This window comes from Solenopsis invicta, chromosome 12, assembly GCF_016802725.1.
Source record: "Solenopsis invicta isolate M01_SB chromosome 12, UNIL_Sinv_3.0, whole genome shotgun sequence".
Classification (NCBI taxonomy): domain Eukaryota; kingdom Metazoa; phylum Arthropoda; class Insecta; order Hymenoptera; family Formicidae; genus Solenopsis; species Solenopsis invicta.
In genome coordinates, this window is record NC_052675.1 from 1,840,623 (window position 1) to 1,860,953 (window position 20,331).

Genomic DNA, 20,331 nt, shown 5'->3' on the forward strand with positions numbered 1-20,331 from the left:
ATTGCTACTAGAATTGTGGTAACTGAGTCCGCATTTGTTGACAAATTGATACCATCATGATATGATAACTTTGGATAGCAATTTGTCAACAACTTTCCGGCAACTTTGAAATTATCATTAAAAATTTGTACTTTTGCTACTATGTTGTCATAATTATTATAGAATCATACAATGCTGCCATATTGCCAATAACGTGGTATAAATTTATTATTCTTGCCAGTAAATTATAACAACACACACACACGCACGCACGCACGCACACACACACACACACACACACACACACACACACACACACACACACACACACACACACACATACACGCACGCACGCACGCACGCACGCACGCACACACACACACACACACACACATATATATATTGTTGTCTGCGTGTTGCTTTAATTTACAATCATTGAAAACAAATATACGGCAAGTTGGCAGCATCATAAGCAATCACAGATTTGCGTGATTTTGCTGAGACAAGCTTTATTATCTTGATTTGTATGTGTTGTAATAATGTACATTGCGTTAGTTACGTACTGAATAGCTATCATGGTTATATTCACCGCGGCTATATTGTAAATGGCGTAACTTATCAAACGGGCCTCGTTAAACAGACTTTCCGCATTTCGCACGTTGTAACATACCTTTATGCCCCAGGCAAGAAAAAGAATTTCACCTTAAAGCAGAAATTGTTCATCGATTACCCGAGCTATTCTATTGACCTAAGAAAGATCTAAGAAAGTTTCTGTATATTTACCAATAGCCAGACTGTGATCCCACCAATTATAAGAACACTGGTAGAATTTCAAGTCATGATTATCCGCAATTACTTCTGCGTAAGGCGGTGCGCTGACGGTCCACGTTCCAAGATAAATTAACATCACCAGTAGGATGGGCACCATCCATTGCAACAACTGTTTGTCCGTCAGCTTAACTTTGTGAGCGCTTTTCACTCGGTATGTAAGGGAAACTCTGCAATCAAGAGTCATTTAATTAATTTTTTCACCACTGCGTGTACTTGAATTGCAAAAACCAAAGCACTGAAGATACAAGTGGACCAATTGCAGTCGTAACAAAGAGACACAGCAGCTTGTCATTGATTTTTCTTAGAAAAAAGACTGATTCGATTTTAAAATCAAGAATCGCTTTTTGTCACAAAGAACCTTTCTTGACCTCAATGCTTCTGTATTGTTTTCTTCAAAAAGTAACTTGACTTGATCTTCACGTACTTTTAATGGGATAATGCTTGTTGTATAAAGACCATATCAGACTAGAGATTGAAATTAAATTTGAAATGGAATTTCATCAATTAGGAGAAAGTAAACCAATCTCAAGTTTAGTAAACATTGATTGATTTTCAATCCAATTTTAATCTGACTTTTAATTTAGACTGATACCGCGTTAATCGCTTACCGCCAAGTTTTCATCAGAAGCGCCGTATACGAGACGCAGAAACCCATATGTCTCGTCCACTTTGTGGCGATACACGAATACATATCGAGGACCGGGAATATAGCGGCCATCTACAGGGCAAGATCTCTTGATTAGTATAAACGGAAATTAAAAAAAAATAAACAAAAGAGGATACAACGCTTCTCTACCTACCTCGAGATACATCAAGGCGCAGCCCAAAAGTGTGATAGATAGAAATATCGGGGAAGCCACTTTGAATACTTTTAGTTTACGGTGCTGATACATGTACGCCACTAGGACGATAGTGCCGAATGCGCAGAAAATTGAAACAGCTAACAGCGAGATTCTTAAAAAGTAATGTACGATTGAAATAACGACGTCGAATAACGAGATAAAAAATATTCAGGCAATTTGAGAATACCTAAATGGCCAGTTGTACGTCGCCAAGCAAGGCTCAGGGCCTTTGCACCTGGCGCATCCCGGTGCGCAGCGTAAACATAGAAATACTTTCTCATAGGAGTTACTCTTGTTCTCTTTCATTTCCTTCCACGCAGCTGTAATAAATATAAGTGAAGGATTAAATACGTAACAAACGATGAGTATCAATAACTGATTCTGACCTTCCACGAGACTCCCGTTGAAACCTGACTGATGATGACTGACGCTATAAAAGCCTTGCCGACACTTACACACATATGCGCCTTTCGCCCAACCGGCACCCACTCCATTTTCATTCACTCGGCTGCCGGGTCCTTGATACACGCACTAAACAAAAAAACAAGAATTTTTGTTTTTATTATTTTCCATTAGTACACTGTACATTTGCAATAATTATTTATCCGTCAATTTAACTTTGTGAACAATTTGTATTTCTGTTAAAATTAATTTTTACTACAATTTTTGTGTTGAATTTTTAATATATTTCAGTGTTAATTTAATAATGTCATTCCCAATCAGCAAAATTAGCAGAATATTAGAAGACTGATAACAGAAAATATTATTTTGTGTAATTTAAAAATGTTAATAGATTAATTTGAGGCCGAATTCTGGTAACATATGTTTTATCGACAAAACTTGTTGACAAAATTTATTCAAACAATAAAGTAGCAGCAGAAACTGAGCAAGATCTACACGATACAAGGCTAATAACAAATTTACAGCAGAAATTGGGCAAACTTTATTATTTTATAAATATTAAAAGTTGTGATGTTACTGCTACTAAAAAAATCTTTGAAGATGCTTCCATTTTGTAAATTGTTATTTTAAGCTTTAAACACATAAATGGGTCTGAGAAATCCCAAATGAAATTTCGAACGCTTGCTATGTGAAGATGGAATGAGATAGGAGGTTCGGATCAGGACGTAAAAAAAGTTTGAAATCTCCTCTTTCGATTGATATGGTTGATCAACTTTTTTGATCAACTAGAATTCAAACGGCACGGCAGTAAAGTTTTATTACGGTCAATGCGACCCATATAGTGTGTGAATGAAACTTTTTGTGAGTAATCTTATATAAAAAAAAAAAAATGGACAAAACACGTTCAAACAGGTCCGTTCGCGTATATTACTCTGTCTAAAGTTAAAACACTATAGTGCCGTGAAAGAGAGGATTTTTGCGTAGGGTCCGAAATATATTATAAAACACATTAATTTTCAATGTTAGACATCTTAAGTTTATGTTACGTAAGTATATTTTTTAATAGAAATGGCAGTAACATAATTTTTTTTGAAAGTATGACTTTTTAGCTTTAAAACGCCGTATTGTAAAGTCTTTAAAAGTTTTTTGTTGCAAAGATATGATTTTTTAAAAAAAGTATATTTTTAGACACCCAAAAATACCTCATATTCTCCTTGTTATATAATTCTATTTTTTAAAAGGAATGACAATACTATAATTTTTTTTGAAAGTGTGATTCTTTAGCTTTAAAATGCCGTATTTGAAAGTTCTCAAAAATTTTTTATTGCGGAGATATGATTTTTTAAAGGAAAAGTGGATTTTTGAACATTTTCTGATTTTTGCTTAATGTTTTTCTTTTATAACTTAACAATAAGTCATTTTTTGGCAATATCGATTATGCAGTCACATTTCTGAGATTCTGAACTTTCACATGAAAAAAAAAATCGTTGAAAAATGTTGATTAGAATCAAAGTTATAACTTTTCAAAGTTGAAAAAATTTCCCAGACCCGAAAATGTGTTTAGGTATTTTACAGGATCGGTGTGTTTAAGGGTTAAGGAAATACTTTTAAACTTTTATTAATAAAAAATAATATATTTTATTTTAAACTTTTGAAAGCATAGGTATACAGTGTTCCATAATAAATAACCAAGCGGTTGTATGCAGGTAGAGCGGACTAAACTCACAAGAAAACGTTTGGAAGTGTCCGCCTCAGATTTAAACGAGCTTTTAATACGTTGTAGTACAAATCAAAATAAGGAACACGTATTTTTTATACGTGTCTTTTTGCACTTTTAGGGGGTAAAACACCCCTTTGAAGAAAATCAATTTTTTTCTTTCGAAGCGTATATCGTCCAAACTATAAGAGATAGAGGAAAATGTTCTAAAGAACAGTTGAATGGTTCGAAGAGTACTTTATCACAGCAAAAAAAAATTTTGTTTTTTATACTTTTCCCCACCACTTACCTATTTTATGATTTTCGCAATAGTATCTAGCAGTTATTATTAAATATTTATAAATATAAATCTTACAGTAAATATTTTCTAAAAATCATTGATGTAATATATTTTACGCTTTTATATACTAAAAGTTTAGAGTCGTAATATTCATTTAACTAATAATTAATAGAATGAACTAAGGTACATTAGGTATACGTATAAGATGACTGACTTTAATCCTTAATCATTTTACTAAAAGTAAGTGATTTTTGTAACGCAAAAAGGTCTTCTTAACTCTTAGAAGTAATGTTTCGATATTTTAATAAATAAAAATAATTCTTCGGATATATTCGACATGTATGTGTATAATTCTCTTATTTAAAAAATTAATTTTATATATAAATAATTAATGTCCAGTTATTGTTACTAGCTAAACTTAGGACTGCCCCAGTGTCCATCTATATATATTTGATATCCTGAATTTATAATAATAAAAGTTATATTATTAGTGATCATCAACATTTGTTGCACTGTTGTACTATTAATTCATTCGAGATATCTCAAATGTTCTTCATTAATCTAAATAACCATTCGATAATTATTCCTTTTTTGACAATTTAATAAGTTATTAATGTAGTATTAACTTTATTAAATAATAATTGTGTCATAATTAGAAATTGTTTTAACCTTAAAATAACATATGGAAATATTATTTGTGTTATGTATATTAACGTTTAAAGTTTACTAATTGGAATTAATTTAAAGTAGATTCTTATAATTTCCATATTATATAATGTCAAAAAAAAGAAGGTATTCACAAAAAAAATATTTACAAAACATTAAAAGAAGTAGAAAGAGGAGTTTCTATAAGAAAAGCAAGTGAAATATTTAATTTCCTAAAACTACGTTATTTGAAAAATATACATATAAATATATTACTCTAGTATAAACAACTAAAAAAGAAAAAAAGGTCATAAAAAATAAAGTAAAAAAATTTTGTAGTATTATATTATTTTAATAATTACATATTTTACTCACACTTAAGTAAAAATAAATTTAGTAATTTTATTATTAGTGAGCAAATAAATAGAGTACAATAAAGTTATTAAGCCATCTCTTCTAGAACTAATTATAAATAAGTAGATGTTCGTGGTGACCTACGTACATAAGAATTGTCCTGACAACTGTCACGTAGGCCACCACGAACGAGCATCTACTTATTTATAATCAGTTCTAGATGAGACAGCACCCGGGCAGATAAGGATAAGAGTTTCCGTAACCAATTTCGAGAAGACGAAAACTAGGCAAATATAATAGTGGATAGCAAGACATTAGGGACCTAAGACAGCGTACTGTCAATAGATCAATTCCCTATGGAACCCTCTAAAGCAGAAAAAGATTATTATTTGTTCACTAGGTCCTGGGAAAGTTACAAAAAAATCAGAATATACGAGGTGTGGCAGAAAAGTAATGAGACTGATTTTTTTGCAACGATTTTATTTTATTTTTATACATCAATATTATCTCTTTCAAAGTAGTTCCCTTGGACAGCTTTTTATACATCGGCAGAGGTGTTGTTTCGAGTCTTCGCGGCACTGCTGGAAGGCTTCAACTGAAATCACCTTCAGTTCCTCGGTTACGCTTCTTTGGACCCAGATTTCTTCAATCGTGTTACCATTAGTGATGAATCATGGATTTTTGAATATGATCCCGAAACAAAACGTCAAAGTAAAAAATGGCACACTAACAAATCTCCTCGACAAAAGAAAGTTTGAATGAGTAAGTCAAAAATCAAGTGCATGCTCATTTGTTTTTTTTAATAGTAGGGGAATCGTTCATAGAGAATGTGTGCCTCCAGGACAAACAGTCAACCAAGTTTTTTCTAAAGAAGTCCTTGAAAAGCTCAGAAAAAGAGTGATTCGCGTCAGATCGGACATTGTGGACACTTGGATGTTCCACCATGACAATGCACTCTGCCACACGGCCATTTCCATCAACGAGTTTTTGACGAAAAAAAGAGATTTCTGTGATTCCCAGACCCCCTATCCGCTGGATCTCAGTCCGTGTGACTTTTTTTTGTTCCCCAAGATCAAAAACCATTTAAAAGGACGTCATCTTGGTACTATCGATAACATCCAAAAGAGCGTAACCGAGGAGCTGAAGGTGATTCTAGTCGAGGCCTTCCCGCAATGCTATGAAGACTCGAAACAACGCCTCCGCCGATGTATAGTTGCCCAAAGGAACTACTTTGAGGGGGATAAATTAATGTATAAAAATAAAATAAAATTATTACAAAAAAAAATCAGTCTTATTACTTTTCTGTCACACCTCGTATTATTGATTGCTGAAGTAGTCATACGAGCGTTTTTTAAGCATTATAGCATTAAAATAGAATTAATTGTGTATTTATGTACTAAAAAAGGTTAGTAGTAAATATATAGAGAATATGAGATTTTGGTTTGCATAACATACAGGGTGTCCAAAAATTCCCGGTAACTTTTAAATAATACTAGCCTGAGAAAATTAACATTTTTATTGCGGATGTAATAAGATTACGTAATTTTTAAAGATTTTTGCGTGCTGAACACAAATAAAAATTCGTACTCTGTACTTGGCGAAACATCGTACCAGCAATCATATCGCGCGCACAACTAATATTTCTTTTTCCGACTATATCTAAAAAACAAAAGATCTCTGCAAAATAAAGCAAAAAGGATTTTAAAACTAAAAGATTACACCTTTCCGTAGCGTAAACGGAATTTATAATAGAAAAATAGTTTACTGTGGATGCTACAACATCATGAACGCCTTCAAAACCATCGTTTTTTACCTCTTGGATAGTTTTTCTCAAAATTGTAACGTTATAGTCAAATTCCGACAGATTTTGCGTGTTCAACACGCAAAAATCTATAAAAATTAGTCTTATTACATCCGCAGTAAAATTGTCTATTTTGCACGCTAATATTATTTAAGGGATCCAGGAATTTTTGGATACCCTGTATATTATGCGAACCAGAATCTCATATTCTACATTTATTACTAATCTTTTTGAGTAGATAAAGGAGCAATTAATTTTATTTTAATACTGTAACGCTTAAAAAACACTTATATGACTAATTCAACAAAAAATAATAAATTTTGATTTTTTTGTAACTTTCCCAGGACCTGGTAGACAAATATTTATTTTTTTCTGCTTTTATAGGCTTCCATAAACAGTTTCTAGTAAATAACTTAGGTGTCAGTTCCAAGTCAATAATGGCCTCCGTTTTACCCTTTTTTTTGTTTGATTTAAATAAAACTTGTGGAATAGTTATATATTATAAAAAGGGATAATTTACGATAACTTTTCCACTTTTCCACTTTTCTTGGTCTCCCTTATGTGTCAACATACTATAAATAATAATTTTACTAAAGAAATACTCTTGCATAATTTGTTTCTAAATCGTACTCGTCTTATTCATATTCTTCTTAACGAATCAACTCGTTTTAAACATATTCGTTTTATATTAAATTAACAATAATTTAGGTAGACTGTTAAAGATATAAAATGTGTTTAATTTAACAACCATTTTTTTTACTATGTAAGAGTAAGAAAACGTTTAGAACATTTACTTGGGTGGTATCGGTGTGACACTTGTGAGTGCCCTTAAAAAAGGCTATTTGATTGCTCGAAGTCTCAAGTCCGTCGTTACGGTTTTGCGTCGGGCCATCACACTGATTCACTTCCAATCCGCTTATATCAATATCCATGCTGATGAATTCCCGCACCCTTCAACGGAAGAATACAGTAAAAAAAAAGCAATCGAATTAGAAGTTTATTATTAGCCAGTGTAAATTAAATAATTTTTTCCACAAACGAGAGCTTTATACCAACCCGGGTCGGACATCCAGTGGCTTGACGTTGACGCTATACGAAATGAGCCAACGGCGAGTTTTGCAGGAAAAGTACGGGATGGTCCACCAACCCCTGTAGGATTCAATCGGCGGTGACTGCATGAATTTCGGTGACCTGGGATCACACGCAAACGCCACAAGCCGCCATAGAAACTTCAACAATTTTTTTTATAAACACGTTTCCATTTCGTGCAACGAGTCATATGCCCGGCACTTCACGGTCATCCCGGTATTGCTATGGCCACATCAAAACGATTAATCGAAACAGCAATATAAGGTTTCTCACTCTTGTAAAATCGCGAAATAATATTCGTAAAACTACATTGTCCGCACGTCTATTGAGTTTCTATGACGCTCGTACGGGATGATGAGGGATAATGAATGATCGTGGAGCGCCTATAGGACCAGCGCGATTTTGTAGTGAATTGTTTTATATGGGTCTGTCCACTGTTAAGAAACTTATTTATTTTTCGCGAAAGGGGTGCGGTAAGGAGAGCGACTCCTCTATTTTAGCATAGAAAAAAATGAGATAGAAAGAATCACTACCAACCTAACATATTTGAAATTAAGTTTATAACATATTTTATCAAAACTACTTGATTTTTAGAATATAAAATAATAATTTTTTGGTATTAGAAGGCTCAACAATAACGGTTTGTATGATTGTGTAATATATCACTTGTAATTTAGAATATAAAATTATGATGAGATATAGCAACATCGCATTTATGAAATTAGTTGCACTGAAATTTGACGTTACATAACATAATTGCTGTTAGTCGAAAATTCGAATTGACATGTTATATAATAATATATTTCAATGCCTAGACGATGGAAAAGGAAAAAAAATAAAATAAAAATAAAAAATATTAAATATCATTATTAGAGAAACCGAGAGAGAGAGAGAGAGAGAGAGAGAGAGAGAGAGAGAGAGAGAAGGAAAGACAAATACACAAACTGAGAAATAATTGGTGTTCAAATTATAAATGGGCAGAAAGATCTTTTATTCAAAGAGCAGAAATTACAATCAGCAGTGCGTCAAAATCTTAAGAACGACAGAGACGAAGTGACAAATTTAATAAAAAGATGACAGGTGTTTCCATACAACTAATTGCTTTTGTTTAATAAAAGAACTCTTTAATACATTCAAGATTTTTAAAGTATCAACTTAACTTTCCTTTACATGTCTAAATTATTCATTTAACACTCCCTCTTAATTTAACATCTTTATATATTTAACTTTTAAATCAAAACATACAATTTCCTATTTCTGAACGCAATTTGACAAACCGTTCACCCGTTAACCCTTTAGTCAAAAAAATCTGCAATCTGTTTATCTGAAGGTATATACACAACTTTCAACTTTCTTTTACTATACAAATCTTTAACAAAATTATATTTAATGTCAATATGTTTCAGTCTACGATGTTCCCATTTATTTAGTAAATGTATACAAGATTGATTATCTTCAAAAACAGTAATTGGTTCATCACAGTCATGTCCAAAATCGCGTAACAATTTAATAAACCATAAAATATCAATTGCTGCTGTAGCTAAGGCTACATATTCAGATTCTGTTGACGACAAAGCTATCGTTGTTTGTTTTCTTGTTATCCAGGACACAGTAGCTTCATAAACTTGAATTAAATAACCAGTAACAGATTTCCGATCGCTATCACTGGCCCAGTCTGCATCAACGTATGCAAGCAGAGGAATATTATTTCTCTTCTTTGGTAGGAACAATCCATATTCCAGTGTACCCTTTATGTAACGTAGAATTCGCTTTAGACCAATCCAGTGACTCTCTGTAGCACAATTCTGAAAACGACTAAAATAATTAATTGCTGCACTAATATCCGGACGTGTGTAAAGCATCAGATACATTAAACATCCGATCAATTCTCGATAAGGCTTTGTTTCAGTAATACTTTTGACTTCTTCATGATCTTCTTTCTCCTTTGTTTTTGCTTCCATCGGTGTTTTAGCTGATTTGCACTCAGTCATGTTAAACCGTTCTAACATTCTCTCCATGAAAGCTTTTTGACTTAGGAATATGCCATTATGCCGAAAATCGATCTTCATTCCTAAATAATAATGTGGGTTCTTCATGTCTGTAATTGGAAACTCGTGCATTAGCATATCTCTTAATTCTCGTTTATTATCAGCTGCAATAATAATATCGTCCACATAAAGTAGAAGAAACAGCTTGCTTCGTTTTGTTATACGAGAGTATAAACACATATCATTTTCTGAACGTTTAAGATTAAGTCCTTTAACAAAACTATCAAATCTAGCATTCCATGCTCGTGGCGCCTGCTTCAGTCCATAAAGAGATTTGTTTAATTTGCAAACTAATCCATCTGATTTCTCTAAACCTTGAGGTTTCTTCATATAAATTTCCTGTTCTATAATTCCGTGCAAAAAGGCATTCTTGACATCTAGCTGTCTTGTAAATAATTTATTTTGATTAATAAATGAGAAAAGTGTTCTGACCGTTGTAATATGTGCAACTGGTGCATAAGTTTCCGTATAATCAAAACCTTTTCTCTGAGCACATCCTTTAACAACTAGACGAGCCTTATACCGCTGAACGTTGTTATCTTGATCTCGTTTGATTTAAAAAACCCATTTGTTGTTAATTGCTTTCTTACCTTCCGGTAATTTCGTAAGAGTCCAAGTTTTGTTCTCCAATAAAGAGGTAATTTCTTCTTGTACTGCTTTATACCAGTATTCTTTATCTTCTTTCCGTTGAATATCATCATAATCTTCTGGTACATCATCAACAAAAGCTTCAGCATTTAAAGCCATTCCAATATATTCATCATAATATTTGGGTTTAGTCTTTAGTCTTGTACTGCGTCTAAGTTCTTTATTCTTCTGTTCTTCTTTTCTTTCTGAACTGCAAGAACTCCGTTTATGAACAATTTCTTCTTCATTTGCACTCTCGAAAGAATCATTTTCTTCAGAACTACTAATATTCAACCTTGTTTCGTCTCTTGAAATCCTTTCCTCTTGAAATTCCGCTTCCTCATCCTAATGATTTGTTGAAATCGTCTTCTTATCTTCATGTTCTATTTGACCGTTTCTATAAAAATCTTCATTTCCATCAAGAACAAACCTTGTTTTATCAAAGATTATATCATGTCCTAAAGTGATCCTCTTCTCTTCCGGACACCATAAACGATACCCGTTCGGACAGTAACCCATCATACGACACTTCTTTGATCTTGAATCAAATTTTCCACCAATTAATTCCTTGGGTAAACGTAAATAGGCAATACATCCAAAAATTCTTATTTTTTGAACATCCGGTTTTTCTCCATACCATAACTCAGCAGGAACCTTTCCTTTAATAGCTTCTGTTGGACTTCGATTAATTAAATACACTGCTGTTTGAATTGCTTCTGTCCAAAAACTCTTGCTCACCTTTGAATTTAAAAGCATACAACGTGCTCTTTCTGTGATAATACGATTCATCCGTTCCGCCACTCCATTTTGCTGTGGTGTATACCTAATTGTAAATTCAAATTGAATTCCTTGACTAGCGCAGAAATTCTTCATTTCTGTAAAAAGATATTCTCGTCCGTTGTCACATCTTAATCTATTGAGCTTCTGATTGAAATGTGTTTCCACCATTGAATGATAAAGCCTGAAATACTTGAAAACTTCACTCTTCTCTCGTAGAGTATACACGACAGTAAAATGAGTAAAATCATCAATAAAAGACAATAAATATTTCTTCTTGTCATAAGATTCAATGCCCATAGGACCGCAAACATCACTATGAACCAATTGAAGTGCCCTTTTAGCACGTATACGCGTCTGAGAATGTGGTAATATCGTTTGCTTTCCATTTATACAAATTTCACATTGACCAATTGCTTTCCTGTCAAACTTTTCTTCTAGTCAAACTCTTTCTTAATACCGTTTACCAAAAAAGACAGTCGCTTTAAATTATCATAACCAATGTGACCAAAACGCTTATGCCACAAATCTATTTTATTTTCCACGCTACAGACATTTGCTATTAACGATTCTCTACAAATATCAAGTTCATATAATCTATTTTTCCGTATTGCTTCCGCAACCGTACAGGTTCCTTTTTTAATAATTCCTTTACCATTACTAAAAAGAATTGAATAACCATTCATTTCCAGCTTTCGAACTGACAATAAATTAAATTGAAGATTTGGTACAAGCAACACTTCTTTAATCGTGATCAAACGTGCTTTTCCATCTACTAATGTACGTACCTGAATTTCTCCATATTCCGTTGCAAATAATTTATGTCCAGATTTAGCAACATGTATTTGAACAGGTTTCCGTAATACCTTGATATTAAAAAGTTTCTCACCCGAACGCGCTAGATGTTCCGTCGCACCTGAATCCAAATACCACGTCGAAGTATCTCCGTCGATTTCCGCTTCAACATTGAATGCATATTCCTCTTCTGCAGTTGATTTCTTCTTCAGATTCTCCGTAGTAATATTTGCACTTCCTGCTTCTTCTTTTATTTTACGAGGTTTCCTGCAGTCAGCCCGTTTGTGTCCATACAAACCACAATTATGACATTGAAATTGAAATTTCGATTTGTTCTTCCACTGAGATTTCACATTATTTCCACTTCTTTTCTTCACTCCACCTTTACTTGCCGCAAATGCCACATGTTTTCCATTGTCCGCATCACTCGATCCGCTACGCTTCGCTTCTTCGTCTAATAAACGATTCTTCACAAAACTTATTTTGAGTAGATCTGGCGATAAAGTTTCTAAAGCTAACAATCATACTCTGAAGGTAGCGTTAATAATAAATGGCAGACAACATCCGTTTCTTCAACCACGACACCAGTGGACTTTAACTCACGAATAAGCCTATCAAAATTAAGGAAATGTGTACTCATCGTCTCTGTCGTCTCAAATTTCATAGTTAGCAGCTTCTTCCGTATTCTAAGCTGGCTTGCGATGCCTTTTCTCTCGAAGGTATTTTTGAAAATTCTCCAAATTTCATAAGAAGTTTCTTGATCCTTTACATACTCCAGATGGCTATCGCCTATTCGATGAACAATAAGCGATTTACATTTTCGATCGCTTTTAAAGAGAGCCTTCAGCTGCGCTTCTTTCTGTGCCTTCTGTTCCGGTGTGTCCGTATCCTTCAATTCGATCGTCCGCGTTACCGGCCTTTCAACATAATCAGTTAAATCGTGTTCCGCGAGTAACGTTTCCATGCGAAATTTCCAATTGCTAAAATTGGTTCCATCGAAAAGAGGAACTTTATATCTGTCTTCTTCCGCCTGCATGTTACACTAAACCGCACACACGATATAAACTATTTCCGGAACACACGCACAAATTAATACTATTATTATTATTTTCACTCGCGTTAACTATTATTACACTGCGCGTTTTAGTCTGGGCCCATAACCTGAGAAACAATTGGTGTTCAAATTATAAATGGGCAGAAAGATCTTTTATTCAAAGAGCAGAAATTACAATCAGCAGTACGTCAAAATCTTAAGAACGACAGAGACGAAGTGACAAATTTAATAAAAAGATGACAGCTGTTTCTATACAACTAATTGCTTTTGTTTAATAAAAGAACTCTTTAATACATTCAAGACTTTTAAAGTATCAACTTAACTTTCCTTTACATGTCTAAATTATTCATTTAACACAAACAAATAAGTAAATAGATGTAGAATAGGTTAAGTATAGCAGTTGACTGAAAATTGCGCGTATTAGATCAAACAAAGCGACGTTGTCACATCTCATTAAAATTCAATACTTTTGATAAAGGACAGCAATAGTTTCTTGATTTATTATTGTTTGTCACATAGACATAGTGCAGTAAATGTTAATATTTTTATCAACTTTGTTGCTATATGTAGTTATAATGAAAAACTTTGATTCAGTTAGTAGTATTATTTACATAGTTGTAACCAAATTGCTATATATCCGTCTTACTCTTACTCATAAAATATATGTACCCACACAACACATGGACGTCCTTTGGACATCCAATTTATGTCTTGTTTATGTCTCTGTATTTCGAACATCCGCAAGATGTCCGAAGGACGTACTCTGGATGTACCGTTATATCCTACATAGCACGTAATATTTCTGTGATATCACAGAAATATTACACATTATTGTGAAATCTCACAGAAATATTGCAAAAATATTACACGTTGATAATAACATTGAAATATTCCAGTGATATTGTTGCAATATATTGTTGCAATATTTAATCCTAAAAAACAAGATAATGTTAAATGACATTTCTATTATGTTTTATTAATGCAGAATAAAAGTGAAAGTTTAGAAAAAAAAATTTATTTTATTATTAGTTTAGATATTTACTAGTTTATCTTTTAAACTGCACAGAAAAAAATTTTGTATAAAATCAACAATTCATTGTTTTATTGTATAATGAAGAATATAAAATTCCTTGGAAAAATTTATAATCTTAAACAGATATAATTTGTTTACATGAAGAAAAAAATTTTCTTCATGTAAACAAATTATGTCTGTTTAAGATTATAAATTCTTACATAAAAATTTTATATTCTTGCTTATATATGAAACAATAAATTGTTGATTTGAACTTAATATTTTTTTCTGTGTTTAGTGTTCGAAAAAAGTCACACTAATGCTAAACAGTTTATAACATTTTAGTTCTTAACAATATTACGTATTGTTTTAATTAATTATATCAATATTATTTTTTTCTATGACTAATCTCTGCCGAAAATGTGCGATTAAAACCAATTGAAACAGAATTCTTTTTAATTGGTTTTAAGCTGATTTAATCGATTTAATGTACAAGTGGATTAAAAAGTAATCGGTTTTAATTCTATACAAACCGTTGATTTTAATATCACTTTCGCGAATTATTTCTAATCCGAAATAATTACATTCTAATCCATACTGTTGTCAATCCAAATCAATTTGAATAATCGGATGGATATATTCGGTGTACAACTTAGTTCGGTCCGTTCTGAAAAGATGACTCTACGTGCTATAAATGGTTGACGGCAACAGCTGTATCGTGAAGTGTCAACATCTGTCAACCAAATATTATTTACAAGCCTTTGAGTTTTGCACAACAAGTTTAATTTTTACTGCGTTGAAAATGTCGAGTTTCGTTCCAAATAAGCACCATTTGCGGAAAGTTTTGATTTTCTGTTTCAATTGGAAGAAAAGTGCAGCTGAAGCGCATCTAATGCTGGTAGAAGTGTATGGTGAATCTGCACCATCGATAAGTCTTGCAGAGAATGGTTTCGAAGATTTAAAAGTGGTGATTTTAGTGTTGAAGACAAAGAGCGTTCGAGTCAACCAAACAAGTTGAAAGATGAAGAATTAGAAACATTACTCGATCAAGATTCATGTCAAACGCAAGAAGAGCTCGCAAAAACATTGCAAGTTACTCAAAAAGTTACTTCGAAACGACTCAAAGACGCGGAATACATCCAAAAGCAACGAAATTGGGTCCCGTACGAATTGAAACTCCGAGAGATATCGGACGACGATTTTGCATGTCCGAAATATTACTTGAACTGTACAAAGAGAAGTCTTTTCTGCATCGAATCATTACCGGGTACAAAAAATGGATTCACTACTACAATCCGAAACGCAAAAAATCGTATGTAAAGCCCGGTCAACCGGGAACATCAACGTCGAAGCCAAATATCCAAGGTGCCAAGGTAATGCTCTGTATTTGGTGGGATCAGAAAAGTGTGATCCACTATGAGCTGCTAAAACTTGGTCAAACCATCATGGGAGACTTCTACAGGCAACAATTGATCCATTTAAAGCGAGCTATAGCCGAAAAACATCTAGAATATGCGACCAGACAAGAGTCCATGATCTTTCAGGCTCGGCCTCATGTTGCTGTTCCGATTAAAAATTATTTGGAAAATAGCGGATGGGAAGTTCTGGCTCACCCGCCCTTATAGTCCAGACCTTGCCTATTCCGGCTACCATTTGTTTCGATCGATGCAGAACGCTTTGACTGGAATACGCTTCACTTCAGAACAGGGTATCAAGAATTGGCTCGATTCATTCTTGGCTTCAAAAGATGAACGTTTCTTCCGCGACGGAATCCATAAATTACCAGAAAGATGGGAAAAAGTAGCGATGGACAATACTTTAAAAAAGATATTAATTCATTTTACCATTTTTCAAATAAATGCGTTTTTCAAACAAAAAAAAAAAAAAACGGACCGAATTAAGTTGTACACCCAATAATAATAGAGAAAATGGTATTATGGCTCTTGTACGTAGAATATAACGGCTATTCGTAATATCTCCTTCATTACGTGATCAACTCTAATTATTTATTATTTGTTTAGTGAATCTTATTACAGTGGTACAGATACTAATATATCAATACATAATAGCTGACATTTTTACTAAGGCATTTTTTACTTTTGAACATTTAAACACTTTTTCAAGATATATTTTTGCGTTTAATTATAAACACTTCCTTTTTTTTTTTTTTGTTTGGCAGTATTATTATATGAAAACATTTAATGTGTTTTCAAAATATTTAAGTATTCTGAAAACAGACGAGTTAGTAACTAGGCACATATATTTATTGGAAATATTGGAATTGCAAAGAAATTCCGCAATGCATTTCACCAGTATCAACTTTTTCTAATTTTAAAGTAGTACATGTTTATATGCGTTGTTTCAAGTTTTTATTTTATTTTACTAGTTTAAGCATATTAAATGTGAGCGCGTTGTCATTCAAGACATGCGTTGTATGTAACAGCTGTTGGCTTATAAGATACGCTAAATTTTTAATAAACTTGCATTAATATTGATTAGTGCAATATGTGTGTTTAATTACACGTTTTATTAAAAATAATGATAAAAGTGATCACTTCTTATATTATTTGGAATTTAGAAGAAGTCAATAGTAAATGCAAATGTACTACATGGCTAGTCAAAAATAAAATAATTGTAGTGGTCACTAATATGTACCAAAAAACTTACGTGTCAAAATAGTGACCAACTAAATAAAATGACTTGAAATAATATGATTTTTTTATTTGCTTCAAGAAATAATCTTATCTTATTGTTTATTATAAACATATTTATTATGAATTTTTAGTTTATTGGTTCATGCTTGTTTTAAAGATTTTTAACGTTAAAAAAGTCAACGCAGTAAATGATTTCATAGTCTCCATTGAAAAAGAATTGACACATTTAAGAAGTATTATACTTTCTTTAAGTTGCTTTCACAAAATTACTTTTTCTTATCGAGAATTGCATTTTTTCTTATGTCCAGATAAATTTTCACATAAAAGTCGCAAAGTTATTCATTTTAAACTAGAAAGATATTCGACCGATACATCTAACGTACAATCTAAATAAGAAGGCCTATTCGGTCATAGCTGGATTTTAGTGCTTTATGTATACGTGTGATTTTATATACTTTCTCAGACTTAACCAAACTGCGAAGGGGGAAAGGGTTAATATAGATGCTATAGAAGCATCAAGTATTATTAAATTAATTTTAATTTAATAAAAGTGATATTACTAACTCTCATTCGATTATAACTATGTTATATGATCGAAAGTAACGGCGCGCAGTTTGGTTGAGTCTGAGAAAGTATATAAAATCACACGTATACATAAAGCACTAAGATCCAGCTATGACCGAATAAGCCTTCTTATTTAGATTATTCATTTTAATTTTTAAATATTTAACACTTTACTTGAAGTAGTCATATTGCAATCCCGGTCACTAATCGGAACAAACTTAGATCACTAATTAGAACAAAGCTAATTAGAGCAAAATTAAACGGTCACTAACATGTACATTTATACATAGCGGTATATTTGTTATTTAAGAGATAACACCACTGTATAATTTTCCAAAAATCAGTTTCCTTTTTTTTTTGCTTAAATGATGCTTTAAGGTCTTAGAAACAAGGTACAAAAGGTCTAAAAGCAAAGAAAGATAACTAAGTGTCATTTTTGGAAGTTTAAAGCGTCGTACTTTTCGGTAAGATTTGAAACGTTTGTGAAGGTGTCCTTTTGAGAATAATAAGAGAATTAGTTACCTACAATGAATTTTCTTTAAAATAGGTCAAGAGGGATCAGGAAAAGGCAAACATCAATAAGGAAGGCCAATTGTACGGTGCAGGCATCGTAGATTAAAGGTAAATGACAAATTTCTATCTCTGTTATATAAAACTTTAAACGCGTATTTCTCAAAAATCACTCTTTAAGTTTCATAACTTCCATAAATCTTGACCGATTTACTTGAAATTTTAACTGTAGTTTCTAAAATACATTTGTCAGCGAAGTACGTACGGATTTTATATTTTGTTGTAAACTTTTTTTTTATAAACAATTTTCTGCAAAATTTTTCGCAAAAAATGAATATTTTTCTTCAAACTTGTGTCATTTTTATAAAAAAAAAATTATTTTTTAATTTCCGTACGTACTTTGCTAGCTAATGACATAGAGTTAAAAAAAAATTGGTTTTTTGTTCTAAAGCAAAAATTGTAGCAGATTTTGGTGCGGCAGTAAGACACCTTCCGAAACGAGTAGTCACCGTTGCCAAGCTTTGTCACCACTATTTTGTAATAAAAAAATGCAAAAATAAATTTTTTTAATACTTCAAAGGATGTAGAATAAGGTACTTAAAACGGATGTTGCGCTATCATTTTTGTTTTCCCGAAAATGATCAAAATGATCAAAAATAGGCCCTTTTTGAAGGCTCACTATGGTGTTACCCCTTAATGAATATGTATAGCATTACAAAATTATTAGCAATAATTTTTTGTTAATAAAATGACCGAGCTTTCCTACAATAATAAGAATTTCACTTAAAAACCAAGTTTTATTTATTTAAATTTCATCCATTACTTTCATAGACCTTATTTGGTCATTAATTGAAACATTCACCTTATTTTGTTACAAAATTATATATTTTTAATTTTCCATTTAGAATTTTCTTGATTTAAAATTTTCCTACATTCAGAAACTTTAGAAATGTCATTAGAAATTTCATTAGAAATATTATTTTATACCTATTTAAGAGGATGCTATACTGACGGAAATTACCGACCATTACAGTGTTCATTAATTTTTGAATTGGCTTTACAGATCACAAAATCCTTTTGCAAAATAAAAGTACGCACCAAAACAAAGTCTGCTCTGGTAAATTTTATGAGAAAATCGATCAAAAAGTTAAAAATTCATTTATTTTCGACTCGTGGATCTGTCAACCAAGATTAATTTTTGTTATTTACTGACGTTCTGTAGCTCGTATGTATAAAATGAGACCAGGGCGGACTTCAGAAAACTCTAACAAACAACACTGACTGTGTATCGTTTCAGTCAACAACCTAACAAAAAAGTTTAATAGGTGAACAGCTGTACGTGTCCAAATTTCGCTTAGCGTACGTAAACGATGGCAAGAAGAGCAGTGGCTGTAGTTAATAGGTCTTTTCGCAGATGGCGAAATAATCGAAAAACAAAGACAGATCTATGCGTTGGACAAAGAGCGATAGCCTGGTCTCCCTCGAAAAATAATCTGCAATGCCGACGTCGAGGAAGTTCTTCGGTCACTATAGCATCCTCTTAACATTAAACAACAATCATAAAATGATATCTCTAATATTTCTGATTTTACACCGTCCTTTAGAATAACAACGATTCATTGAAGAAATATTTCGATATGAAAATTTCATTTAAAAAACCAAATTTAACAAAATTCCATGTTAGTGTTTAACTTTGCATAACTCGAAGTGTGTACAGCTGAAAAAAAAGTTAAATAACCAAAAAGATATTCGAGTGTACCTACATACATTCGTGTAATAATATGCTCAAGTTTAGAAACAATGACGAAGTATGTGTAATTAAATGCTAAAATATATCTTGAAAAAGTTTAGAAGTGCTCACAAATAAAAATAGCTTATAACAATTGTTATCTATTGTGTATTGGTATAACGGCAGGCTACTAATGAAATATATCCATAAATAATTATTAGAATTTGTCACTTGATCACAGAGATAATGGGAGCAGCCATAATATCCACTGTAGCCATAGTACCTTCTTCTCTCTACTAAATGTTTTATATAAATCTACATAGAATATGAAAATAAGAGTAATTTAAATATTCGAGAAATGACCAAAGAATATTCATTATCATATTTCAAAAATACTCAAAGGTGTTTAGTACAATCTAAAGAATATTTATTCATGAAGTATTCCAGATTTAAAATATTCTTAATATTTCATATGTTTATGCAAATGCATATCTTAGAAAAAAGATTAAAAAATGAATGAATTAAAGTCTGTTTTATCGTGCACATATCAAATACATGGAGATAATAAAAATATAATTATAATACAATATACAACTTATATACAGGATGTTTCGAAATGTG

At 32.2% G+C, this 20,331-nt stretch overlaps 1 protein-coding gene across 7 annotated transcripts in view; it reads right to left on the bottom strand.

The window, feature by feature from the left end:
- Window positions 1-20,331, bottom strand: part of LOC105195815 (probable G-protein coupled receptor CG31760) — a 53,542-nt gene that overhangs the window by 20,220 nt on the left and 12,991 nt on the right. For 6 of the 7 annotated variants that reach the window (XM_039455997.1, XM_039455996.1, XM_039455998.1 and 3 more), the window contains 8 exons: window positions 7,908-8,042; window positions 7,646-7,802; window positions 2,039-2,183; window positions 1,840-1,972; window positions 1,611-1,764; window positions 1,419-1,528; window positions 763-977; window positions 543-681 (listed from right to left, as the gene is read on the bottom strand). In XM_039455997.1, the coding sequence (XP_039311931.1) occupies window positions 543-681; window positions 763-977; window positions 1,419-1,528; window positions 1,611-1,764; window positions 1,840-1,972; window positions 2,039-2,183; window positions 7,646-7,802; window positions 7,908-8,042 (1,188 nt within the window). The remainder of the gene's footprint in view (window positions 1-542; window positions 682-762; window positions 978-1,418; window positions 1,529-1,610; window positions 1,765-1,839; window positions 1,973-2,038; window positions 2,184-7,645; window positions 7,803-7,907; window positions 8,043-20,331) is intronic. The other variant, XM_039455995.1, reaches the window with a different exon arrangement.